This window comes from Juglans microcarpa x Juglans regia, chromosome 6S (genome assembly GCF_004785595.1).
Source record: "Juglans microcarpa x Juglans regia isolate MS1-56 chromosome 6S, Jm3101_v1.0, whole genome shotgun sequence".
NCBI lineage: Eukaryota > Viridiplantae > Streptophyta > Magnoliopsida > Fagales > Juglandaceae > Juglans > Juglans microcarpa x Juglans regia.
Window position 1 is genome coordinate 17694563 of NC_054605.1, and position 26532 is coordinate 17721094.

At 37.5% G+C, this 26532-nt stretch overlaps 5 protein-coding genes across 5 annotated transcripts; 4 read left to right on the forward strand and 1 right to left on the reverse strand.

The window, feature by feature from the left end:
* Positions 1-2435: 2435 nt before the first annotated feature.
* LOC121236669 (glutathione S-transferase T3-like) lies at positions 2436-3495 on the forward strand. The gene is made up of 2 exons (XM_041133104.1): positions 2436-2867; positions 2947-3495. Exons 1-2 carry the CDS (start codon positions 2436-2438, stop codon positions 3493-3495), a joined length of 981 nt encoding a protein of 326 aa, XP_040989038.1.
* Positions 3496-4268: 773 nt separating this feature from the next.
* On the reverse strand, positions 4269-5755 carry LOC121236408. Its single transcript, XM_041132834.1, has 2 exons — positions 4865-5755; positions 4269-4717 (listed from the first exon to the last, which is right to left on the reverse strand). Exons 1-2 carry the CDS (start codon positions 5685-5687, stop codon positions 4395-4397), a joined length of 1146 nt encoding a protein of 381 aa, XP_040988768.1. The 5' UTR covers positions 5688-5755; the 3' UTR covers positions 4269-4394.
* A 442-nt stretch (positions 5756-6197) lies between these two features.
* LOC121236491 (6-phosphogluconate dehydrogenase, decarboxylating 3, chloroplastic) lies at positions 6198-8040 on the forward strand. The gene has a single exon (XM_041132936.1). The coding sequence runs from the start codon at positions 6379-6381 to the stop codon at positions 7867-7869; it is 1491 nt and encodes a 496-aa protein (XP_040988870.1). The 5' UTR covers positions 6198-6378; the 3' UTR covers positions 7870-8040.
* A 1546-nt stretch (positions 8041-9586) lies between these two features.
* Positions 9587-9985, forward strand: LOC121236670. The gene has a single exon (XM_041133105.1). It carries the CDS (start codon positions 9587-9589, stop codon positions 9983-9985), a length of 399 nt encoding a protein of 132 aa, XP_040989039.1.
* A 2239-nt stretch (positions 9986-12224) lies between these two features.
* On the forward strand, positions 12225-12644 carry LOC121236671 (uncharacterized mitochondrial protein AtMg00820-like). The gene has a single exon (XM_041133106.1). The coding sequence runs from the start codon at positions 12225-12227 to the stop codon at positions 12642-12644; it is 420 nt and encodes a 139-aa protein (XP_040989040.1).
* Positions 12645-26532: the final 13888 nt, after the last annotated feature.

Sequence of the window (26532 nt, forward strand, 5' to 3'; positions counted from 1 at the left end):
ATGGAGTACTGAGAGCACTGGCATTGGACTCATCAAATGAGTCCAATGTCCATAATTTGAAGAATTTAACGAAAAATACTCTGCATTGGATTCACCTTTTCCTTAAATCTTAAACTTTTAGCTACAGTGAAATCTCTTCTATCACCAAACTTGGCGACCTACTATTCAACATCTATCCGGTTATTTTATTACGAAACAATTATTTCGCACGCAAAAGCCGTTTCTCTTCCCTCTCTATTCTGCATTCTTCCTCTACCCCCGAAATCCCCAATCCCTTTCGATTCCTCTCATTTCCTTCTTCCTCTCCTCTCCTTTTCTTTCTTCCCGAATCGACGCATCTCCAGTTCTTTCTTCCCCCTTTTCTCTTCCTTCTTCCTCTACCCCGGAATCCCGAAATCCTCAAACCCATTTCCGACTCTTCCTCTCCCTTTCTTTCTTCCCGAATCTGGCAAACCATTCGGTCTTCCCTCTCTTCTCTGTTTTCTTCTCCACCCCGAAACCCCCAAATATCGACTTCCCGTTTCGATTCTTCCTCTCCCTTTCTTTCTTCCGCTCCCTTTCTTCCTCTCCGTTTCTTCCTTCCGTTTCCTCCTGTTTTTCCCGAAGCTTGTATCAAAAACTTTGCCGAGAAAGTGACCCGTGAATCTTCGTGAAGTAGATGTTGAAGTGCGTACGAGGTGTTTCAGGTGAAACAGAACCTCCATCACCTCCATAGGCACACCGTCGCCGATCCTTTCTCCCTTTGCTCCGAACGTTCTCCATCTCCGTGAGTTCACTCTCTCATATATATATATATATATATATTAATCATATATGCATGTATGAAAAATTTTGCATGATCATTTATATGATTTTATATGACCTTTTTCTTGGGGCCGAATTGATTTTGTATGAATTTATATGATCTTCATGTTAGCTTAGATGGTGGAGGAGGGGATTCGGCCCCATTTCTGGGGGGTTGTCAATGTTCTGTTCTTGCCCAGATATATGCTGATTTTAGAGCTCTCTGTCCATGCCGTCCATGACTAGAACTTTTAGAGCTCTCTATACCTGCCGTCCATGCCTAATATTCAAGATATATGCTGATTGTGTATTAAGTTTTAGAGCTCTCTGTCCATGAAGTTTTATTAGTCTTTAGGAAATCAAATTACATTAAGTTTTGATTGTGTATTTTAAGCCTAGACAGAGTCTTTTTTCTGTGGGTCTGATGGCTTTATAACTGGCGATTCAGATAGCAAGGTATTGTTCATGCTTATCTATTTGTTTGTGTACTTTTGCACACATTTATCTATCAATGGTCATGTTGCTTCAATATTAGGAATCTTATCTTTGTTTTTGTCTCCCACAGGTTCTAATGTAAAACCTCTGTAGATGCATCCAATAACCATTTTTGTTCAATATTGGTTCTTGAAAGTTTTTTTTTTTTAAATTCAATTTGGAGATTTTTGTTGTCTTATTTACATTTGTGGCTCAAATGCTGTTAAGTCAGTTGTAGACTTGTCCCCTCGTTGGCCATTTGCAAAAAACATGTGTAATTGAGTTCTGAAGTGGTTGGGCAGTCACTTCAATAGTTATTTGCCAAGCCCTACAATGTTGTTGATTGTTTCTTGCAAAAGCTGGAACCACCTTGTTTTTTATTGAGAGTAAGAACTCCCGAGCCATTTATATTTCAAAATTTGAGGCCTTGTATAGGCAGTTATGCAAAAGGGTTTTGAAACATACAAATAAAAATGATTGAAAATAAAGTGGCTGGGCAGTCAACCTCTAGGGATAAAAATAAAGTGATTGAGAGTAAGAACTCCCTTAAATTAAGAAAGCCAACCTCTAGGGATAGTCTTAATCTACACGGATCCACTTGAGTAAAAAATAAAGTGCATCTTGTAATGTGAGGTCCGTGTGCCTATACTCGTGGAGTTGTGTATTTGAGTTGTATTTACTGGCTGGGCAACCACTATCTCTAATTAAAATTTTTTTGTTGTGTATCCAAGTTGTGTATTTGAGTTGTATTTAGTGGCTGGGCAGCCACTATCTCTAATTAAAATTTTTTTGTTCTGTATCCAAGTTGTGTATTTGAGTTGTATTTAGTGGCTGGGCAGCCACTATCTCTAATTCTGAACTTGCATTCCAGTATTTGAGTTGTGTATTTGAGTTGTATTCAGTGGCTGGGCAGCAGTCAAGCATTTATGTTTTTGTGGAATTGTGACTCTCTTTTGTGTATTCTGTGTATTTGATGTATTCATTCAAGCATAAACTCATTCTCTCTTCATGTTAATGATGTGTATAAACCAACATGCAACATGGTTTGATATTTTCTTAAAATATGCTTCCACTGCTTTATTTTCTTGTGCTGAGTAGTATCTTTTTATTGTACTGCCTTGTATCTAATTTTTTGTGCTTATTGTGCTGCCTTGTATCTATTGTTTGATTCTTAAAGGATGGGCAGTCCATCTGAGGAGGATCCCTTCTTCACCACTCTCTTACAAAGTGGAGGAGAAGGTTGCACTCCAACCTATGAGCAATATTCTAGTGTTATGATCCAAACAACTCCTCTTCACGGTGAAAAGAGGCCTCCTCCAAAAAAAGTTCAGAGAGGTGCATCTTTCACTGTTGAGGAGGATAACTTACTTGTATCCGGTTGGCTCAACATTAGCATTGATGCCATACGGGGTACCGATCAAAAATCCACACAAATGTGGGACAGAATTTCTGAGTTTTATCACGAGTATAAAAAACCAAATACTGCAAATCGTTCGATAGGGTCATTGATCAATCGTTGGTCCATGATCCAGAAATGCACAAACAAGTTTTGTGCATTTCTAGCGCAAGTAGAATCATTGCACCCAAGTGGTGCAACCGAGCACGACAAGGTATGTACCATTTTCCTTTAAATAATGTATTTTTTTATCGATTATTTATTTTTTTGACAATATTCCTTCAATTTTTCAGATTGAAAAAGCTAAAATAATGTACAAAGAGATAGAGAAGGGGAATTTCACAGTGGAGCATTGTTGGTGTCAATTGAGACACCAACCCAAATGGCAGCAACACATGAACAATCTGAATACAAGGAGAAAACCACCCGATAAACGTCCAGCCAATGAGCAGTCTTTTGAAGTTCCCGATGACGTTGTGGAGGAGAATGTTGAGAGGCCTCCAGGCAAAAAACTTGAGAAAGATAACTTAAGGAAGCGGAAGGCTCAGGAAGCATGTGATGTTGACTTCAACAGTGCGCTAGAAAAAATGACCGCTGATAGGCGACTGTTCATGGGAGAGAGGAGAGCATGGGTGACGAAGGCTGATGAAGTGAAGGGTGCACAACTAGAACTTGATAAGAGGAAGTTCGAGGCGGAGATCATGAGTAAGGATCTTTCTAATATGACCGTCATGCAACAAGCCTATTTCCTGAATATTCAGAAGAAAATTTATGAGGACTCTTTAAATAATTCCGAAGGTACATTCGACACATCTCCATCCATACCTCATGGAGGTGTGTAACTGTTGGTTCATTTACAACCCAAAATTCCAGTATTTAGTGGCTGGGCAGCCACATGTATATCCAAAACATGTGGCTGGGCAGCCACTAGTACTACTGAATGTTAGTTTTGGATTAAATAGATGACTGGACAGTTAATTAATGTTTTTGTGGATTAGAGACTTTATTTTGTTGAGGCTGGACAGCCACTTGAAATTGGCTCATGTTAGTTGATGTTGTTGTGGATTAGAGACTTTATTTTGTTGATATGGACAGCCAGCAGTCTCTTGGCTCATGTTAGTTTATTTTGTTGATTTTAGAGAATTTATTTTGTTGATATGGACAGCCAGCAGTCTCTTGAATGTTAGTTGATGTTGTTGATTTTGGAGAATTTATTTTGTTGATATGGATAGCCAGCCAAACTTGAATGTTAGTTGATGTTGTTGATTTTGGAGAATTTATTTTGTTGATATGGACATTCTAGATGTCATTCTATTACAATGGCAAGATGGTCAAGTAGGCAGGTAAATGAGATAAACAACTTTTAACACCCAAATAGGCAGGTAAATGAGATATAACAAAAACGATAAATTCAATATGTCTCATTTGCACAGAAATAGCTTTTAACACCCAAATAAACAATGCAGAATTCATTTTTAAAATGATAAAATAAACAATGCAACAATGATAAAATTAAACATAAACAATGCAACCACAAAATGTGTGCATTGTCTTTTATATATATTTTTTAAGCATGAATATGAATTTGCAATATTCCAAATGACATTCATATTCCAAAAAGCTTTAAAATAATATTCCAATAAAAAGCTTTAAAATAATAAACAACGACACATCATAACTAATAAACTTATTTAATAATCATAAACAATAAACAACGGCAATAAACTTCATAACTCGTAAATTATGAGCGGCCATGCAAATTCCATAAATGCTCGATAAGGTCAGCTTGGAGTTGAGAATGAGTGCCTCTATCTCTAATTCGATGATGTTGCGCAATGAACTCCATGAATTCAGGTATATTATCGCGTGAAATTGGCTCATGTGGAGTATCATCATTGGATTCGTAAATAAACTGGTCAGCCCCGAGATATTGATGACGCTCATCTTCAACGATCATATTGTGCAAGATAATGCATGTGTACATAATGTCTTTTAGAACTCGGGGCTGAAAATACCTAGCAGGTCCACGCACAATTGCAAATCTAGCTTGGAGTACTCCGAAGGCTCGCTCAACATCTTTCCTTGCAGACTCTTGACAAGCAGCAAAATGTTTTTTCTTTTTTCCATGTGGAGCAGGAATTGTCTTCACTAATGTTGCCCATGAAGGATATATACCATCAGCAAGATAATATCCCATTGTGTATTCGTGACCATTGATTGTGTAGTTGCACGGAGGAGCATGACCTTCGGCCAACGTGGCAAAAACAGAAGATCGATCGAGTACATTGATGTCATTATGAGACCCAGGCAAACCAAAAAAAGCATGCCATATCCAAAGATCATAAGATGCAACAGCCTCCAAAATAATAGTTGGTTCATTTACATGACCAGAGTACATACCTTTCCAAGCACTAGGACAGTTCTTCCATTTCCAGTGCATGCAATCAATGCTACCCAACATTCCTGGAAACCCACGGTTTTGTCCGACTTCTAGTAACCTCGTTATATCACTATTGGTTGGAGACCTCAAGTACTCACCCCCAAAAATTGACACGATCGCCTTTACAAATTTCTTCATACTCAACCGTGCGGTGCTTTCTCCAATTCTTACATACTCGTCCATAAGATCTGCCGTAACCCCATATGCAAGCATCCTAATTGCTGCAGTTATCTTTTGAAGGGAGGACAATCCAAGTCTCCCACTGGCGTCTCTTTTTTGGACAAAATAATCATCGTGAGCTTCAACTGCAGAATGTATGCGTAAAAAAAGATTACGATGCATTCGAAACCTCCTCCTAAATACGTTTGGCGGATATATTGACGGCTCAGCAAAGTAATCATTCCAAAGGCGCTCATGACCTTCCAATGGATTACGTCGGATGAACATACGAGGTTGAGAATTACGACGACGTGAAGCAGATGCTCCCTCGACTGCATGTTGTTGTCTATGTAGGGCCATTGCTTGTATCATATACTCCTCGTGATCAAAATAATCTTCATCTTCTATATGATCAATACTCTCAAAGGGATCCATAGGGAATTTGGAGAATTGTGTATTTGATGGAATGAAAGAAGAAATATTGGTTTTTGATGAGTGGGAAGTAATGAGAGGATGGATCTATTTATAGAGCTTAATCCGAGACTATTAGTTATAACTAAAAAAATTGGTAAAAGAAGAATGGTTGGCACCATCTACTTGTTGGGTAGAAGAATGGTTGTTAAAATGTGTTTGTTGGATAATTAGGTTGAGAAAAAAAATTAATTCAAAAATAATAATTTAAGTATCAAATTAAATTATTAATTAACATATATTAGTGTAATTATAAAATTTATTATAAAAAATAATATTATTAAAAAAATAATATTATATTATTATTTTGATGAATCCAATGGCTAATCCAATGTGGAGTTATGGATAAGGAGATTTTAGATATATGAAAAATATGTACTTTTCATCAAATTTTGAAGATGAATTTGATGAATCCAATGCCAGTGCTCTGAGTAGGCATAACCGTCGGAGTCAACGACGTTTACTACGGCATCCTCTCGTAGGTGGTTTGAGTCGCTGTCCCTTCACTGCCTCGACGAGTCCGTCACTTCCCAGTACTCACTTTTGCTCATCTCATAAATTCACCTACTCAACCAGTATCCCCACCAACCCCCTCACCAGTCACTACTCATTTTCAATCCCAAATCAAATCTCCTTCGTTCCAGCTTCCTCGATCATGGATGCTTCCTCGGCTCTCTCCCGCATAGGCCTCGCCGGCCTTGCCGTCATGGGCCAAAACCTGGCTTTAAACATCGCCGATAAGGGCTTCCCTATCTCCGTCTACAACCGCACCACCTCCAAGGTTGATGAAACCGTCGATCGAGCTCAGAACGAGGGCCGCCTCCCCTTGACCGGCCAATACAACCCCAAAGACTTCGTCCTCTCCATCCGACGTCCAAGATCGATCATCATCCTCGTCAAAGCCGGCAATCCGGTTGACCAGACAATCGCCGCGCTCTCCTCCTTCATGGAACCTGGCGACACCATCATCGACGGCGGAAACGAGTGGTACGAGAACACCGAGCGCCGAATCCACGAGGTCTCGGAAAAGGGCCTCCTTTATCTTGGGATGGGTGTGTCGGGGGGCGAAGAGGGTGCCCGTAACGGCCCTTCTCTCATGCCCGGGGGATCCTATCAGGCATACACTAATATCCAGGAAATACTCGAAAAAGTTGCCGCCCAGGTCAAAGACGATGGGCCGTGCGTCACCTATATCGGCGAGGGTGGCTCGGGGAACTTCGTGAAAATGGTTCACAACGGGATTGAGTATGGCGACATGCAGCTCATCTCGGAGGCCTACGACGTGTTGAAGAACGTGGGGGGGCTATCGAACCAGGAGCTTTCGGAGATCTTTGCGGAGTGGAATAGAGGGGAATTGGAGAGTTTCTTGATTGAGATTACCGCCGATATATTCAGGGTTAAGGACGAATATGGAGATGGGGATTTGGTGGATAAGATTTTGGATAAGACCGGAATGAAAGGAACCGGGAAATGGACGGTCCAGCAGGCGGCGGAGCTCTCAGTTGCAGCTCCGACGATTGCTGCGTCGTTGGATTGCCGGTACCTGAGTGGGCTGAAGGAGGAGAGAGAGAATGCCGCTGAGGTTCTGAGAGAGGCCGGGTTGAAGGAGGAGAAGGAGGTGAAGCCTGGCGGGATTGATAAGAAGAGGTTGATAGACGATGTGAGGCAGGCATTGTACGCGTCGAAGATCTGTAGCTACGCGCAGGGGATGAACCTGTTGAGGGCGAAGAGTTTGGAGAAAGGTTGGAGTTTAAATTTGGGAGAGTTGGCGAGGATTTGGAAAGGCGGGTGCATTATAAGGGCCGTGTTCTTGGATAGGATCAAGAAGGCCTATCAGAGGAACCCAAATTTGGCGAGTTTGATTGTGGACCCCGACTTTGCGAGGGAGATGGTGCAGAGGCAGGCGGCGTGGAGGAGGGTGGTGGGGCTGGCAATATCAGCCGGGATTAGTACGCCGGGGATGTGTGCTAGCCTTGCCTATTTCGACACGTATAGGAGGGCGAGACTACCTGCGAATCTCGTGCAGGCACAGAGGGACTTGTTCGGGGCGCATACGTACGAGCGAATCGATAGGTCAGGATCGTTTCACACCGAGTGGACAAAACTTGCTCGGAAGAGTGATGCCGGTGTTGGTGCTCTCAATTGATCTTCAGTCACTATCATTTGGTGGGTTATTTTGTTTGTTCTGATGTTTCCGATCATTATGATGCTATTTGAATCGGGGTTGTATGTCGTGTTTAGCAGAGGAATTATTGTTGAGCCTTGCTTCCTTGGTTGTTAATAAGAAAATGCATGCCTTCTGAGTTTACGAGCTAAATTGTTTTCCTTTTGATTTGCTTTAACTTCTATTGAGGTTTAATTTATAGATACTCGGCAATGCTTCTTATTGTCTAAATCTGTCTAGTTTTACTTCTCTGGGACTGTCTATATGTGTTCAGTCCTTGTCAAAGGTAGATATGTGCTAACGGTATATGTTTAGAATCAAGCTGTGTGTTGTACTTGTGTAAATACTTTTGACTATTTGGAGATGAGATGAAGATTACACGGGGGACAAGGTTGCTACTAGTCGAGTTCTCTGTTTAAAATTGCTCGAGAGAAATGCATGCTTATTGCTTAGATGAATCAATGGGGGCAATATCCCTGCACCCTTTCGGTGGCTGGGGTTTGGGGGAGTGGGGTGTTTCTTTTAGCAGTAATTCTACATACAATCGTGAAGTACGTAAATGCCGCATAATTATTTTGAAAAATAGTGGAGTTCACTATTAAATAATTAATTTTTTTCATGTAGGTCCCATGTTTTTCTTTATTTTTTTCAAAGCGATTACGCAGCAGTTGCACAATTCACGGTTACAAATATGTTTTCTCTTCTTTTAGTGCTTCAAGAGTTGGTATATTATGTTCAAAGCATCAATCTGGTGTTCTACTAAGGTTAATTAATTGCTGGTGATTAGTTGATAGATAAGTGAGGTTGAAGCTACTGTAGTAAGAGTGGAAGGAAATGCGAACGTTTCTATGGTGTTTCTATTGGATTTACCATCAGCAACCTGCGTGGTAGGTAATTTAGAAATAAATTTCTACATGGTTTACCATAAAGAGATTATCTAGTCTTAAAATCCACCACGAGACGGAGTCCAGCACCAGAGGGAGTCTGTAAGTCGTAGTTATCTACAAGGAAATAAGGATTTTAATCCATTAGTGATTGATACAATAAGGATGTTAATCCATTAATTTTAGTATTTAGTATTAGAGATGCATGCACAACATGGCATCACCACTCTCAAATCACAAAATCATTAAGGATCAGAAGGTGCTCGTGACAACATCACAGGAGCTGATTTGCAGACACTGTCATCATCAAGTGCACCACCTGCTTGTAATAGTGTTGCTATTAATTTACTAGAAAGTCCTTCTTATAGCTGAGTTGTAATGTACATTTATGTAATTGTAGAGTTTGTTATGCAGCAGTACAGATTTGCTGTATATTCGATTATTCCCTAGTTGGTTAAAGTTGGTTTTCCTTTATCTGTATATAAGGAGCGGCGCATTGTAATAGCAAATCGTCCTTTATGGAATAAAGTGGTCATTCACAGCAAATTCTCTCTCTGCTCTTCTCCTTCTTCCCACTTTCTTCTTTGGTTTTACATTTTAGTTTCTAAATCTTACATGCTATCAAGAGTCACAGAGTGAGATTTTTTTTTTTATTAAAAAAATTGACTACTGCTTCAAAGACTTCTAACACCTCTATTTTCCTGGATTTTTCTGATATTACTAACCCCTATTGACTTGATAATGGGGATAACCCTTCTTTTTCCTTGGTCCCTGACCTTCTTAACACAGAGAACTATACCACATGGTCAAGAGCTATGTGCAGAGCTCTTCGTGCCAAAAACAAACTGAGTTTTATTAATGGCACTCTGTCCAAACCCAAAAAGACTATTGACCCTCTTTATGAATCCTGGGAAAGATGTAATGATTTAGTTGTGTCATGGCTTCACAACTCAATCAATCCAACTCTCAAATCCAACATTGCCTTGGTGGATGATGCTAAGCAAATATGGGATGAGCTCAAAGATCGATTCACTCAACAAAATGGGTATCGAATCTTTCAGCTCAAGAAGTCCCTAACAGGTTTGCAACAAGAAAATGACCCAGTCAGTGTCTATTTTGGCAAATTTAAAACTCTATGGGATGAACTTCTTATATACGATCCAATGCCCGATTGCAAATGTGGCAAACTTTCTGTGTTACTTGATAGGTACTAGAGGGATTGTGTCATACAATTCCTCATAGGCTTAAATGATTCTTACAGTATCAGTCGTGACCAAATCATGCTACTGGATCCATTGCCTCCCATAAATAAAATTTTCTCCATGATCCAGCAGCAAGAGATGCAACATATCATGCTTTCTGGCATTCCTTCGCCAAATTCCATGGCCCTTGTTGTTAAACAGCCATATTCCTCATATAAGCCCTTTTCCAAAACAACTCAGCAACCCAAACGTGACAGGCCATTCTGTACTCACTGTAAAATTCAAGGTCATTCTCTAGACAATTGCTTCAAGGCAAGGGAATGCACAAGCCCCAGTCTACACTCACTGTCACATGACTGGCCACATAGCAGACAAGTGCTATAAATTGCATGACTACCCACCTGGGCATAAGTTACATGGTAAGGCCAAGCCACTTGGTTTCTCCTCTGCAAACATGACTTCACTTGAAACAGAGGACCCATCAGATAACAAATTCAATTTTACCAAGGATCAATATCAGCAACTCTTATCTCTATTACAGTCCAAGGAAGTTTCCATTGCAAATCATTCAATCAATCATGTCCAAGCAGATTGTACCCACCCTCCGCCATGAATGGTATCTCTTTTTGTCTCACTTCTCTCACTTCTCTACATCACACAGCCACACACTCATCTTGGATTATTGATACTGGGCACCTTCTTCTTTTCATTCATCATCTCTCAAGTTTCCTTTGTGGTTAAACTTCCCAATGGACATACTGCACCTGTTACTCACATTGGTACTGTCCAAATCACTAACTCCTTAATTTTACATAATGTGTTATGTGTGCCATCTTTCAATTTCAATTTAATTTCAGCCAAACAACTAACCACCTTAATTTCCTGTTGTTTTATTTTTCTTTCACAACTTTGCTTCATTCAGGATCTTTTGTCATGGATCACGATTGGCATGGGTGAGATGAAGGAAGGCCTCTACCATTTACTTGCTGCACTAGTATCATCCACAGCCCTCATTGATCATTTTTCTGCTTCTTTACACAAAACAATTTCTGTTTCTACTATTTCCACAAGTGTTAATCCCATTTCAGATATTTGACATGGTAGAATGGGGCATACACCCATTTCAAAGTTGAATGTAATCAAAGATCCTTCTATTAAGAATCATGCTTTTACTATTTCTGATACCAACCCTTGTCATGTCTGTCCACTCGCAAAGCATCATAAGCTTCCATTTCCAGTTAACACTCATAAAAGCAAACATATATTTGAACTTATTCACTGTGATATATGGGGACCCAACTCAGTTGAAGCTTATGATGGTTCCAAATATTTTTTAACCATTGATGATGACTTTTCTAGAAGTACTTGGATCTATCTCCTCAAAACAAAATCTCATACCAGACCATGCATTGAAGCATTTTGTACCTTAGTAGCAACTCACTTTCACACTAAAGTTCAAATACTTAGAAGTGATAATGGCATTGAGTTTCAAATGAGGGATTTTTTCAATAAGCAAGACATTATTCATCACAGAACCTGTATAGAAACCCCCCAACAAAATGAGATTGTTGAGAGGAAACATCAACACCTCTTAAACATAGCTCGAGCCCTCAAACTTCAATCTGACCTTCCCAATCAATATTGGACAGATTGCATCCTTACTACAGCTTACATAATCAATTGAGTTCCAACTCCATTGCTCTATAATAAAACTCCTTTTGAACTCTTGTTTAATTCATCTCCTACATATTCTCATATGAGAATCTTAGGATGCCTATGTTTTGCCTCTACACTCTCTCAAAACAGAAAAAAATTTGACCCTCGAGCTAGGCAGTGTGTTTTTCTTGGTTACCCCTTTAGGGTCAAAGGTTACAAATTACTTGATCTCAATACTAAATCAACTTTCATTTCTAGAGATGTTACATTCTATGAACATATACTCCCATTTTATTTGTCATCTCATCCTTCATCAATTTCTCCTCCTTCCTCCCTCATTCTGCCAAATATTTCCTTCTCTCATCCTCCACCTACATCCATTAATAATTTGCCTCTATCTCCTCACATTTCTCCTCAATCACCTATACCTCCTGAACCACTAGTCCCTACCCCCTCCTCTTCTATTCCATCAAATACAGACCATACTTGTGATCATTCTCTTAGAAGGACAACTAGAACTAGACGAGCTCCTCAATATCTTCAGGATTTTCATTGCTAGCAAGTCACTTCCTTCTCACTTACTCAATATGTGGACATGGCATCTTCCCCACCAAGTATACCTTTTCCTTTATCATCCTCTATCTCTTATGCATATTTATCACCCACTTTTGCTTTGTTTTCTTCTGCCATCTCATCCACTAATGATCCACATACATACAAACAAGCTGCCAAAGATCTAGATTGGTGTAAGGCAATGGAAATCGAACTTGATGCATTAGAGCTAAATCACATTTGGGTTCTTACTGATCTACCCCCTAGTAAAGTCCCTATTGAATGCAAGTATGTCTACAAAACCAAGTACCATTCAAATGTCACTGTCGAGAGAAAGAATGCCAGATTGGTGGCCAAAGGGTTCACTCAACAAGAAGGGGTGGACTACCATGAAACATTTTCACCAGTGGTCAAAATTGTCACTGTCAGAACAATCCTTGCCTTAGCTGCAATTAAAGGGTGATATCTTCACCAATTTGATGTCAACAATGCCTTTTTAAATGGAGAACTTAAAAGATGAGATTTATATGAAAAAGCCCCCTGGCTATCACAAAGGAAAACCAGGCCAAGTATGCAGGTTGTTTAGAAGTCTCTATGGACTTAAGCAAGCCTCACGCCAATGGTATGATAAATTTTCAACCTCCTTAATTCTGTTTGGCTTCATACAATCTAAGGCTGATTATAGCCTTTTTACTTGCATTAATGGTGCCACATTCACAGTTTTACTTGTCTATGTAGATGACATAGTGGTTGCTAGCAACTATTTTGAATCCATTTATGCCCTTAAAGGTTTTCTAAACCACCATTTCAGAATTAAAGACCTTGGTCCATTGAGGTATTTTCTTGGCATTGAAGTTGCTAGATCACCTAAAGGCATTCATCTTTGCCAAAGAAAATACACACTGGATATTCTTGCTGACTCAGGTCACTTGGCTTCTAAGCCTTTGAAAGTTCCAATGGACCAAAATCACAAGCTCAACAAAACCACAGGAACTTTCTTAGCTGATCCCACCTCCTATAGACAACTTATAGGTCGTCTACTTTACCTCACCCTAACCAGACCAGATATTTCTTACCCTACACAAATTCTCAGCGAATTCATGGACAAACCTACCACCTCTCACCTTGCTGCAGCTCATAAAGTCTTAAGGTATCTTAAAAATGCTCCAGGTCAGGGAATCCTACTGTCATCTACTTCCTCCATTCACCTCCAAGGCTACTATGACTCAGATTGGGCTTCATGCCCTGATACCCGAAAGTTTGTAACTGGCTATTGCATCTTCTTGGGTAAATCTCTTATCTCTTGGCGCTCAAAGAAACAAACAATTGTATCAAGATCCTCTGCTGAAGCAAAATATCGTGCAATGGCATCTCTTTCCACTGAATTGACTTGGCTCAGGCAGCTTTTCTCTGATCTTTCCATTCCTCATCCTCATGTTGCTGACATGTATTGTGATAACCAAGCTGCTCTCCATATAACAGCTAACCCCGTGTTTCACGAAAGGACAAAACACATAGAAGTGAATTGTCACCTAATAAGGGATAAGATCCTAGAAGGGAGCATTAAAACTGCTCATGTTTCCACTCATTCACAGCTTGCTGATATATTCACCAAGTCTCTACCCTCCCATGTCCTTTATTCTCACATATCCAAGATGGGAATAGTGAACATCTATTCTCCATCTTGCGCGGGAGGGGGTGGGTATTAGAGATGCATGCACAACATGTCATCACCACTCTCAAATCACAAAATCATCAAGGATCAGAAGGTGCTCGTGACAACATCACAGGAGCTGATTTGCAAACACTGTTATCATCAAGTGCACCACCTGCTTGTAATAGTGTTGCTATTAATTTACTAGAAAGTCCTTCTTATAGCTGAGTTGTAATGTACATTTATGTAATTGTAGAGTTTGTTATGCAGCAGTACATATTTGCTGTATATTCGATTATTCCCAGTTGGTTAAAGTTGGTTTTCCTTTATCTGTATATAAGGAGCTGCGCGTTGTAATAGCAAATTGTCCTTTATGGAATAAAGTGGTCATTCACAGCAAATTCTCTCTCTGCTCTTCTCCTTCTTCCCACTTTCTTCTCTGGTTTTACATTTTAGTTTCTAAATCTTACATTTAGAAAATTTAGTTTGTTAAGGAATTCTATTCCTACTCTGTTTATTATTCTAGGATCAACTTGTTAGCATTTTTATTTAAGGCGTCGGGTTATAAAGGAATGGACACTTTTGCTTATTCGAATAAATTATTTGTTGATCTTGATATGGGAATTTTGGCGTGGTGAGACTCCCTTACTGTAGCAAGTTTTACATTAATTTGTAGTGTAGAGTCCGCCATTACCACGTTTATAGGAATTGACTTTGTTTTAGAAAGTTGCTGGGATTAAAATCGGGAGAATGTTGGCCCCAAACACAGCTTGCTTTTGGATTTGCACGTTTTCAACAACTTTTCTCTTCATGAATGGATGTTTGTGTCTTGGGGTATCACATTCAAGGTCTAAAGTTTAAGGCTTCATGAGTGCAAACAATCTTTTGGAATCACACTTTCTTGTGAAAAGTCAGTGATTTAATCAGTTTAATATAGGGTAACTTTCGAAGGTGCAGTGCACAAGACCAGAATTTATTCTACAGGGGTGGGTCCAAAGGGCCCTGTCTTGGAGAGGTTTCCGACATAAAAATAAAAAATAAAAAATAAGTGGATGTTTGCAATTTTCGTGGTTGGTCTTTTATTCCCTATGCTAAATGTTTGGCCCTTTTCCCAGGTTGAGGGCTTGATCTGCATTGATATGAGGGACGACAGTATCCTTTCTTTCCTATGGAATTTTCCGGCTTCTATAATATTACATTTTATGGTCTTCATGGCTATAGAAATTATTGTGGAACGCTGAGAAGTTGATTGTCCTTCCCTTATATGCACACGTGTTCCTGTACAACATCACTTAATTGTAGTACTTCAGAAGACATGCTGCAAAAGTGAAATGTTCCAAAAATCTTGTTTCGTTCTTGTGAATGTTGAAGATTTGGGTTGAGATTTTATTTATTTATTTTGACCATCTATGGGAAACGTCTACTTTGTTGACCTTTGTTAAAGACTGAAGTTGACGGTGATAAGTTGAAATGACATGCTGGCATGACAAATGGAGAGTACAATTAGAGTTGGTTGTCTTTGCTGGCGGTAGAGGTGGCACGTGATTAATTGCAAGTAATTTAGCGAAAAACTCTACTCAGCCTCCGGTTTTTGGGTAGCACACCACACTCCTTATGTGGCGAACCCGGTTCCTTACCCACATCACGGTTCATTGATTTCTCTCCCCCTACTCACACTTCTCCCCTTCTCGCCCTCTCCATCACCCCGAAAATGAGCACCCCAACCACTTCTCAGCAATGAAGCTCCTCAGCAGGCTGACGCCTCTCACCCTAGCCACAGTTCTCTCTCCCTCAACCTAGATCTGCCTCCAAAAGTCGCGGGCCAAGCTAGATCTCCCGCTTGGACACCAAGTCACCAACCCAAATAGCATGGTAACACCATTTTTTCGAAAATGTTGATTTTTGGTAGATCTTGTGTAATTTTTTTGCATGTACATTGTTTATTGCGACTGGTTGTGTTGATTTATCTAGTTGATTGTTTTGTGATTTCTAGTATACAATTGATTTGCAAAAAAAAATATATATATACGAGGCCAAAAAAATCTACACGTCCCAATTCAATGGGAGTTGGCTAAATCCCATCCAAATTCAATTTACCTACACATTTTTCTCCCCAGCTGATTTGCTTTCGTTGGTAGTTGCCAAATCTTGGGTTTTTCAGTATTTTCTCTCTAAGATTTCTGAAGAAATGAAGAAGAACACGCCGTTGGGGGGATGAACCTTCTGGACCAAGGACCAAAATGCACGTTTACTTTTTTTTTTTTTTGGAAAGCCATGTAGGCTGGAATGCGGAGGTTGTGTGAATAATGGGCAGTTGTGTAGCAAAACTCTAATGTAGCAATTAACACACTTATTTTGTGAGATCTATTTGAATACAACCCAATGTAATTTGTACAATTCAATTCATCCTTCTTTAGAATTCAAGGAAACTTTTTATTATCAGGCTGTTATGTAAAACATACTTAATAAATTATTTACATGATATAATTTTATTAGAAAAATAAATTTTAAAATTTAAATTTTACAAATCAAATCCTACGCATCAACTTGAAAATAAAATAACTCTTAAAATTCTACTATGTTGTTCTTTTTATTGTCTCTTTTTGAAAGTTCTTTTATCAAGTTTCCATGGCTGCCCTGTTTTCTTGATATCCTCTTTTAGAACTCTCAATCACATGATTAGTCTTTGCTATGTCATTCCCAGTTCCAATTCTCAAGAGTTTATTTGTTTTATTTATACGATTTCTTTATTCTCAATCATACGCAAAAGTAGTAACTTTGTTTGCTGCTACAAGCTGGTGTAAATACTAATGCTCGGAGATCCTAATAGTTTAATGTTGATCTCGTACTTCGCAGGCTTGGGCAACTTCACACTTCCGGTATCCAAGCGCTAGCCTGCACAGTTACAATGGAGGGGACCTCTAGGATCTGTTGATCCTCTGATACTTAAGTCAGTATATTGAAAAAGATAATAAACAGAAGCAAAAAAAATAATGTGTATGATGGATGATAGTTTTTTCTCATTACCTCATTTGTTGCTTGGTTGACCCTTATTTATAGTTATCGATTAGGATTCCCCCGTAGTGGGGTGTTGCGCAGTATGGGACAATACGCTCCGTGCAATTTATTCACCGAGCAGCTTCTATGTCGTCACCTTGCTGAGCAGCGATGGCCTCAGGCCTTCTTTGTGCACTGCTCAGGTCTTAGGTCGCATTCAATGCAACACACTCTACGCTCTGGGGCGCATTAAATGCGACGTGACCTCTGTTTTGGGCCGCATTAAATGCGACGTGGCCTTTGTTCAGGGCCACATTAAATGCGGCGTGTTTCCTTTCCCGCATCCCTTCCATCTGGTGATGTACGTCACGTCCCCCTTCCCTCTTTTCCCAATCTTCACCCAAATCTCCTGTTTCGTTACCAAAGTCTGACCTGAGTTCCCTATCCATACTTTGATCTGGGCATTTATCTTTTTTGCCTAGACTTAGGTGACAGGGCTGGGCCTTACTTTCGGCCCAACCTCTTGCAATGTATTCTTCCTGCGACCCTGGGCTTGATTTAACGGATTTTCCCTATCACATTTAATATGAATTTTGTGTTGAGTTTCTAGGACTTTCACACTGGGCTCGGTCAAAATTTTGCCAAATCTTATTTAAAAATTTTCTTCTTAATTCTTTTTTATTATTATTATTATTATTATTATTATTATTATTATTATTATTTATTCTCAATATTTATTTTTTCTATATTCTATTAAAATAATTATTTTTTATTTTTTATTATTTTTAACTCATTTCGTTTTACATTTTATTAACTACTCAGATATTTTTCTCTCCTTATGTTTTTAACTATTAATCTCTAATAAATCTCTCAAAAACGGTAATATTTTCAAAATTCATCATTTTTTAATGATAATATTTTTTTCAAAAATAATCTTTTTCCAAATTCTAAAATTTTATAAAAGATCGGATTATCATAAATGACAAACGGAAGGCATGAGAGAGTGGATATATACAAGCTAAGAGAGAATGAGAAATGCGGGAGGTCAATCTCCAGATCAAATAAACAATTTTTTTTTTCTTTTAAATTTTTGGGGATTTACGGTATATCCCATAGGGATTGTTGTGCTAGCAGCTTGTCCAGTTTTTATGGCGTACCGTTAGTATAAATTTGTTTTTTATTTTATTTATTTTTTGTTAAATATTTTTTTAACATCTTTAATTATTAAGAAAAAATTAAAAATATACAATTTCACTAATAATTACTTTCTTAATTACTAAGTAAAAATAGTTAAAAAAATTAAAATATTCAAACGGTAATATTGAGGAGGCTAAGTAGCATTTTCAATCCCATAAATGGTAAGTTACTGTAGCAACACCAAAATATATATGAATAATAGTGAAATAATTTAAGTTAAGATGTTTTATTGAATTTCAGAAAAGATAAGATAAAAAATTAAAAAAAATTATAAAGTTAAAAAATTATTTGAATATAATTTTTAATATAATTTTTCTTTTAAAATTTGAAAAAATTGTATTATTTTTTATGTTTTATTTAAGAGTTTGGAAAAAATGTAATGATTAGATAATAATTAGATGAAAAAATCAAAAATTTGAAATTAAAAATGTTTTATATTTGAATGATGCTGGTAAATAAAATATTTGAAAATATTAAATAATATCTAAAAGTAATTTGAGAATACTTGTGTACGTGGGCCCTTATCCCCCAAAATTAGACAATTTTGACTATTAGTCAAGCTATAACGATTAACTTTGATAAGCGGACATGAACTCTTTCAAAAATGTTAGAATTTGAACACTGTCGCGTCAAACCCGACGTATAAATCCTAATATTTGAAGGAGATATATATATATATATATATATATATATATATATATATGTATATATATATAATCTGTTATAAGTTATTAATTACGTCCGTTTTTAAAGTTATCATCGGTATAGAACTATTGAAAATATATTTTTCTAAAAGCGGTGAAAGATCACATGGATAATTTCTCTCGAATAATTTATAAGAAGTTGCTACATTTTTCTATATATAATATATATATATATATATATATTTATATATATCCTTGTAGCTTTAAATTAATCTAATAATTTTATATTTTATAAGTACTTGTCCATATCTGAAGAACTAATTGGGAAAAATAAGATAGGACGTACAAAATCTTGTTACGTTTTAGATAATAACAAAACAAAAAGTCCTAAGACTCTTATCCAAGAAGCAAAATTTGTATAGCCTATATATACTTAATTATCATGAAACTTATAATTCCAACGACGTCCTGAGTTGATAATTAAAGGTACAGAGTTCTCTCTTTCGCTAGCTCCCTCGTCACTGTGACATCGATCAAAAGGTACAGATCTAGCTAGTTCTCTCTTTCGCTAGCTCCCTCGTTACGTACGTACGATATCTGCGACATCAAATGCTTGATAAAATGCTCAAGACTTTCGTAGTCTACTGCAAACGATTGCTAATTGGTTCTTTCAGCAAGGTTGTGCCATGGAGGCTTCAAATTACGCAGAAAGCTTTTATATTCGGAAGATCATGGACTCCTACTTCTCGTCCAATGGGAGCAACACCTGCTTCGATTTCGAGTCCGACTCGGACTTCCCATTTTCCATCAACAACAGCATCTTCTCCGATCGAGTTCTGAGGCTTGAGATAATTCCCGATTCGCCCGAGACCTACTCGGAAGGCGAAGGTTGCATGGTCGACACTGCCGAGAAGGTGGAGAACGAGACTGGTACGTACGTAAGAGTTTATCTCACTGCCATGCATGCATACATACTTTTTTTTTTTTTTTTTTATGTATTTCATCGTACGTGTATATATTATACTATACATATGTGTATATATATATATATATATATATTATATTTATGTCTATATGGTTCATCGTGTTTATATATATATATATATATATATATATTATGATTACGTATATCATGAATATATTATATTTATTTTACTGCAGATTCATCTTGGAGCATGGATTGCTCAACTCTTCTTAGCATCAAAATCATACACATAAGTTCTTCAGTTTTAGCGGCAAAGAGTAAATTTTTTCGTAAGGTGAGGCGCGACTGTTCTAATTCATGTTGTTTCCAGCTTTTTTTTAGGGATACGAAATTGATATATATGTGCCCAACTTTTTAACGTAATAATATTTTAAACGAGTGGTATTTTTATAAAATAATTTATAAAATATTAATATCATTTTATAAAAATACCTTCATTTTAAAAAATAATAATCTTGACATATCCATTAATTAATAGATATCCATTAATTTGACTTTTTTGTCTTGTCATATTAGATATAAAAAATCTTTTCATCATCTTTCTCCTAATCTCACGGTCTATTTTTATTGACTCGTTGGTTTCATACGCCTTTTGCAGCTGTTTTCAAATGGCATTATCAAAGAGTCAAACCAGCGCCATGTAACTCTACGGATGCATGCATCTGGTAATGATCACACAGTACTTTTTCTTTTTCTTTTTCGTTCCAGTTCTTGTTCAAGATAGCTAGGCTTTTTGCATGTGTTTGTGTGGGCCGTAGCTTCTCTTGATCTTGACATAATACATACTAATAATTACCGTTTCTTATTATCTCACTGGAGCAGAAGCAGCAGTACTCATCGAGATTCTTCATTTTCTGAATAGTAGCATCTTGGAGCCCAAACACAAGAGTCCTCTTTTGGTTCGATGGATTCCTCCCTCTTTTGGCAAGTTTAAGTTAAATGTGGACGGGGCATCCAAGGGTAATCCTGGTTTAGCTGGCTGTGGAGGGGTTCTTAGATCCCATTGTGGCTTCATGTTTGCCTTTTCATGCTGCTTGGAAGTTGGAACAAGCATCTATGCAGAATTGTCTGCCTTAAAGTATGGCTTAATGACTTGCTATCAACTGAATATTACTCATCAAGTGGTGGTAGAGACGGATTCGATGTTGGCAGTAAACTGGCTTAAGAATGACACACGGCCTCCTCAGCAATATTGTGATCTCTGGGAAGATATCTTGCAACTTCACAATCACTTGTCTTGTGAGGTCATCCACGTATATCGGGAGGGGAATCATCTGGCTGATGGACTTGCAAATTATGGAGCAGCAGGAAATGATGCATCATTCTCTTACCTGTCTCAACTTCCCAAACATTTATTGGCAACTTTTGCACTTGATAGAGCTGGAGTTCCATGCCTTCGACAATAGTACTTTATGATCTTTGTTCACGATGTATATACATTGGATATATAACTTGATGTAAGGATGGTTTTCCTCAACCAAAAATGAGGGTACTTCAATAAAAATGAAGTAGTTCTATGATTTTTTTTTTTTTTTTTTAAATGAACTACACTTATAATTTGTCAAGAACGACAGCGCTGATCTAGTTGTGATGTGAGAAATGTATCATCCATTAATGATCTCTCTCCACCTTCAGACTATATTATATATGACATTGAGCTAGCCGATCGAAATGGGTTCAGACCCAATATTACTCGGTAGTACTCGAGGATACTCGAATAAAGATCCTGCACTGCATGCCTCGATCGGTTGCCTCATCGTTTTCCACATATGAGCTAGATCAGAAAGCTAAAGCAAGTTTAATCTGCATTAATATATGACTTTGAGTTTGATCCTGACATTAATTAAGATTAATAAAGCAAGTTTTAATCGGCGATGACGTAGCTAGAAAAGGCTAAAACGGTCGCCTCATCAATGTATGCAGTGCTCATATATATATATATATATATATATGTATATATATATATGTATATATATATATATACACACACAGCGGAAACAAGAAAAACAACGTAAATCAGAGTATGCACAATTTAATATAGGCAGTTAAACCAGTCATATGCTTGTATACATAAAAATTAATATAACAAAATAATTGCATAAAATTATACCTTAGTAAAATTAATTACAAGGTTTGAAATAGGTAGTACAAATTTGTACTTATAGGAAGAAGCAAGTGAAATATGTGAGAGCAGGAGGAGGATGGTAAGGATAGAAGGCAGAAAATGAGCTCTGCCTAATTCCAAAGCAAGGTTCTCCTTTTATAGATCAAGGAGTTCCTGTTTACAATAGTAAAAAGTAAAACAATCCGTGAGTGAACAGTCTTGTGAACTGTTTAATCACGTGAAACAAGAAGTCATCATTATGTCTCTAGCAATTCTGCTTTTGGCATAAGGTGACAAAATAACTTTCGACAGACACTACAACAGAAAGGGTCTTTTGGGACGAAAATTTTCATCCCAAAAGACCCCAATTTCGTCCCAAAAAAATTTTTGGGACGAAAAAAAATTCGTCCCAAAGTCGTTCCAATATCACTGTGCCAAAAGGTATTTTGGGACGAAAATCATCATTTCGTCCCAAAAAATTTCTTTTGGGACGAAATTGAAGGAAACCGTTCGAACACGTTCGAACGAAAATTTTTTTTGTCACGGTTTAAATTCGTCCTAGAAAATGGTTCGAACGGAAAAAATTTTAAGTTCGAACAGTAGTGACATGTTTGAACGATTTCGAAATATGTTCGAACACACATGAATTCGTTCGAACGTTATGAATTGTCTTTGTGTTCGAACGTTAAATGGTCAGGTCGAACGGTATATGGGTTCGAACGGTATAGGCTATGTTCGAACACGACTGAAATTATTTACGTTCGAACGTTGTGTGATCGTTCGAACTCTACGAACATAAATTTCGTTCAAACATTACGTTTACGTTCGAACGCTATTGTCGTTACATAGAGTTCGAACGTTTTACGTTCGTTCGAACGATATCTCTTTAATTTAAATCAATAATAGAAAACCAAATAGACATTCATACTATTTGAAAAAATATATTAGAAACTGTTTAACACTCACAAAAGTGTTAAAATAAGCGCAAATTAAATAAATAACAGTCGAGACGGGCATTGTTCGTACATAAATAGATAATCCCAAAATCCATCAGTTGCTTAAAGGCCTGTACTGTTGCATAAGCTGCTGCATTTGGAGTTGCATCTGTCTTCTGAACTCTTCTTGTTGTTCTTCATGTTGTTTGAGGCGCATCTCCATATCTGCTTGTTTTGCCAATTGAGCCTCTAACTCATGCTGTCTTGCAGTCAATTCTTCGATTCTGGAATTCGCATTCTCTAGCGCTATAGAAGTCATAGATGCATTCCCAGAAGAAGAGGAAGAGGGACCAGGCTTTACACAACGACCCAAACCTCTCAAATATCCTGAACGTTGACCCAGGACTTGTGTAAAAATCTCAATATCACTTGTTGAGGAATTTTGATCTGATGCAGATTCAGCACGTAGGGCAATCATTTTATCCTAGCCATATATAAGATAAAGAATTAATATCGTCATAAATATTCTAATATATTTAATTAAAATAGGTTATAAAACTTACATAATTTTCATGGGCATCAGGATGAGTCCACTCTCCATTACGATCAGTGTGTGATGCAGCATATAATTTTGTCAGATCATAATTAGTATCTGAATCTTGCTACAATAAATGTGTTAAGATATAAAGTCATTATGATTCATCCAAATAATTAACTATATCCAATAAAAAAAATAGCAATACCAATTTCTTAGAATGGCGATGGAAAGATCTTGAGCCTGCATGATGATTAATCTTCAATTTTGATCTATTTGTTTTGTTTATAGAACTTCGCTCCTGCAAAGAAATTGAAAATATGATGAAGCGAAATGCCAGATAGGACAAGTAAAATAATTAAATTTCATTATACCTGATATGATGGATCCTCAAACATGTCACAAAGTTTTTTCCACTCAGAAGGTCGGACATCCTGGAAAGGATGTTGGCGTGCATCTTCCTTCTTCTCAAACTTATTATAATACTCATGACACATCGCCTTATATTTACGGAATGCATTACCCATAAGCTCTTCCACAGTCTTACGCTCCTCTCTCCGACCAAAATTTAATTCGAAATCATCCTTAAAAAAATAGTCACAAACACATTATCATTTATAATATTCTAAATTTAAGTAAAATATAGAAATTTATTCTACTGAATCAATATTTTAAACATTACCAAACAACGCTTCTTGATAAGCTCTTTAACATCTTGGGGGACTTTCTTCCATGAAGTCGTTGCCAAAGGTGCGTAAGTTCGTGTAAGAGCACCCACATGTGATGCAAGCCAAGCTGCTGGTTGTCCTTCGCCCCCAGTATGTTCGTCAGGAATGTTAACCTTGATCTTACCCACCTTCCGATATTTTTCCAACGTCACCCCTCTAGTGGTGCCTCGACCTTGACGAGATTGTACTGTAGATTCTATAAAATATAACATTGTAATCAATTTCATTTATATCTATATTATAGGACCTTAATTAATAACTTTTATGAGTATTAGATTTTTACCTTGTTCTGTAAAATCAATCTCTAATGGTGACAATGAAGGAGAGCTAGGAACAGGTGGAGATGGGTTGCGAACTTCCTTCCTCTTTGGCGGCATAATTTCAAACTACTGATACATTCAATAAGTAAAATATTTGTCATCAAGTGTAATGTTAACACATAATTGGTCAATCAGAATCTATATCAGTTTCATTTGACAATTCGCTCTCATCATCTGTAGATACTTCAGATGATTCAACATTTTCCTCAACTGTCGCATCAATAATTTCAGCCTCAATATCTTCTCTATTTAATGGAATCATCTCATACTGGCTCAAATCCACAAACAAATTTAAGGTGGGTTGACTCTCTTGGTATGCTTCTTGAGTAGAAGAGTCATCTTCTTCTTCATCTTGTCCTTCCGCCTGAGAGATAACATCATATATATTTCTTGGAGAATATTTTTGAATTACTCGCCATTGATTTCCTAACTTCGGGTCATCTAAGTAGAATACTTGAGATGCTTGAGAAGCCAAAATAAAAGGATCATCTTCATACCATTTTTTTGATGTATTAACACTCAAAAAATATTCATCATCACGGACTCCAGTACGAGGATTGCTTAAATCCCACCAATCACACTTAAACAGATACACCGCAAGCTCTCCAAATATTTCATTCCAATTATATCGACAATAACCCCATAGAAATCAATATTTTCTCCATCATGACTTCCTTCGACTAGGACACCACTATTTTGGGTTTTCCTATAACAATCTCGATCCAGTGTGTGATACCTACTTTCCCGAGAAATACATGCAGAAAATCGAGCAGCGCGTCTCGATGGGCCACGCGCCAATGCATACAGTTCATCAGATATATCATTTGGATTATTCGCATGCAATTGTACAACCTACATATTGAGTAAAGCGTATACTATATCAAAGTTGAAATTAATAATTTTTCATTTGTTATTGAGTAACGCATATGTAATTTCATTACCCGTTCTTCAAACCATCTTGGGAACTCCTCTTCATGTTTTTGGTTTATATCATTTACTCCTAGTTCCTTGAGCACGTTAATATGATCACTGAAATTGATGATTACCACAAATATTTTATATTTTGTATTTTTTTAAAATTAATGAGGCAATTTAAATTAAGAAAAAGTTATAACTTACTTCAAGTAGTTCTCCATCTCAGGGCAATTGTTCAGCACGTACCACTGAGCTTTCTCGAACTCTCTTCCACACAAGTCATAACCACGCACTGCACCAATTGGACGAACTTGTTGGGAAAACACAGAAAATATATTCTGTTGTCTTGCTCGGTCAACGTCAAAGTTTCTTTCTGGCCGATCAAACCGAGTGTCAACTCCATGGAAATATTTGGAACAGAAGGTATGCCACTTATCGTCAATATATGCTTCTGCAATTGATCCTTCTGGACGGGCCTTGTTACCCACTGTACGTTTCAACTTTCCAAGAAATCGTTCAATGGGATACATCCATCTATATTGAACTGGTCCTGCAAGTCGAGCCTCACGTGGCAAATGAACGGCTAGGTGAACCATGACATCGAAGAATGACGGTGGATAAATATTTTCTAGCTTACACAATATTATGACAATTTCTCGTTCCATTCGATCCAAAGCTTCTACATTCAACGTCCTAGCACATAAGTCTTTAAAAAATGCACCCAACTCAGTCAAAGCCACACGCACATCTCTGGTCAAGTACCCACGGATATCAATAGGCAAGATATGCTGTAAGAAAACATGACAATCATGACTTTTTAATCCAGTTATTTTCCAATCATTTGTTCTCACACACCTTGTTAGATTCGAGGCATAACCGTCCGGTAATTTGATATTCATTAGCCACTCACAAAATGTAACCCTTTCATTCTTTGACAATGTATACCACCCAATCGGCATGTAGACAGACGAACCATTTTCTTGCAACTGCATTTCCCGTCTTATTCCCAATCGCTTCAAATCCTTCCTTGAGTTTATTGTATCCTTTATTTTTCCTTCAATTGACATCAATGTTCCCAATACGGATTCGCAAATATTTTTTTCAATATGCATAACATCAAGGCTATGTCGCAATTTTAACTTCGACCAGTACGGGAGTTCGAAAAATATACTCTTCTTTGTCCAATTCAACTCATTCGTAGCTCGTTTTCTCTTTCCTTATTTTTTACCAAATTCATTACAACCAACATTTATAAATTGTGCAAGTACATCTTCGCCAGACAAATATGGTAGAGGTTGGCCCCATTCAACAGTTCCATCAAACATTCTAGAATTTCC

Excerpts from the sequence above, each read along its gene's own strand:
- LOC121236669 (XM_041133104.1), top strand. The coding sequence starts at position 2,436 with ATGGGCAGTCCATCTGAGGAGGATCCCTTCTTCACCACTCTCTTACAA. Across the intron at positions 2,868-2,946 it reads GTGCAACCGAGCACGACAAG|ATTGAAAAAGCTAAAATAAT; the intron begins GTATGTACCATT and ends TCAATTTTTCAG.
- LOC121236408 (XM_041132834.1), bottom strand. The coding sequence starts at position 5,687 with ATGGATCCCTTTGAGAGTATTGATCATATAGAAGATGAAGATTATTTT. Across the intron at positions 4,718-4,864 it reads GTGCAACTACACAATCAATG|CCTTCGGAGTACTCCAAGCT; the intron begins GTCACGAATACA and ends ATGTTGAGCGAG.
- LOC121236491 (XM_041132936.1), top strand. The coding sequence starts at position 6,379 with ATGGATGCTTCCTCGGCTCTCTCCCGCATAGGCCTCGCCGGCCTTGCC.
- LOC121236670 (XM_041133105.1), top strand. The coding sequence starts at position 9,587 with ATGTGCAGAGCTCTTCGTGCCAAAAACAAACTGAGTTTTATTAATGGC.
- LOC121236671 (XM_041133106.1), top strand. The coding sequence starts at position 12,225 with ATGGCATCTTCCCCACCAAGTATACCTTTTCCTTTATCATCCTCTATC.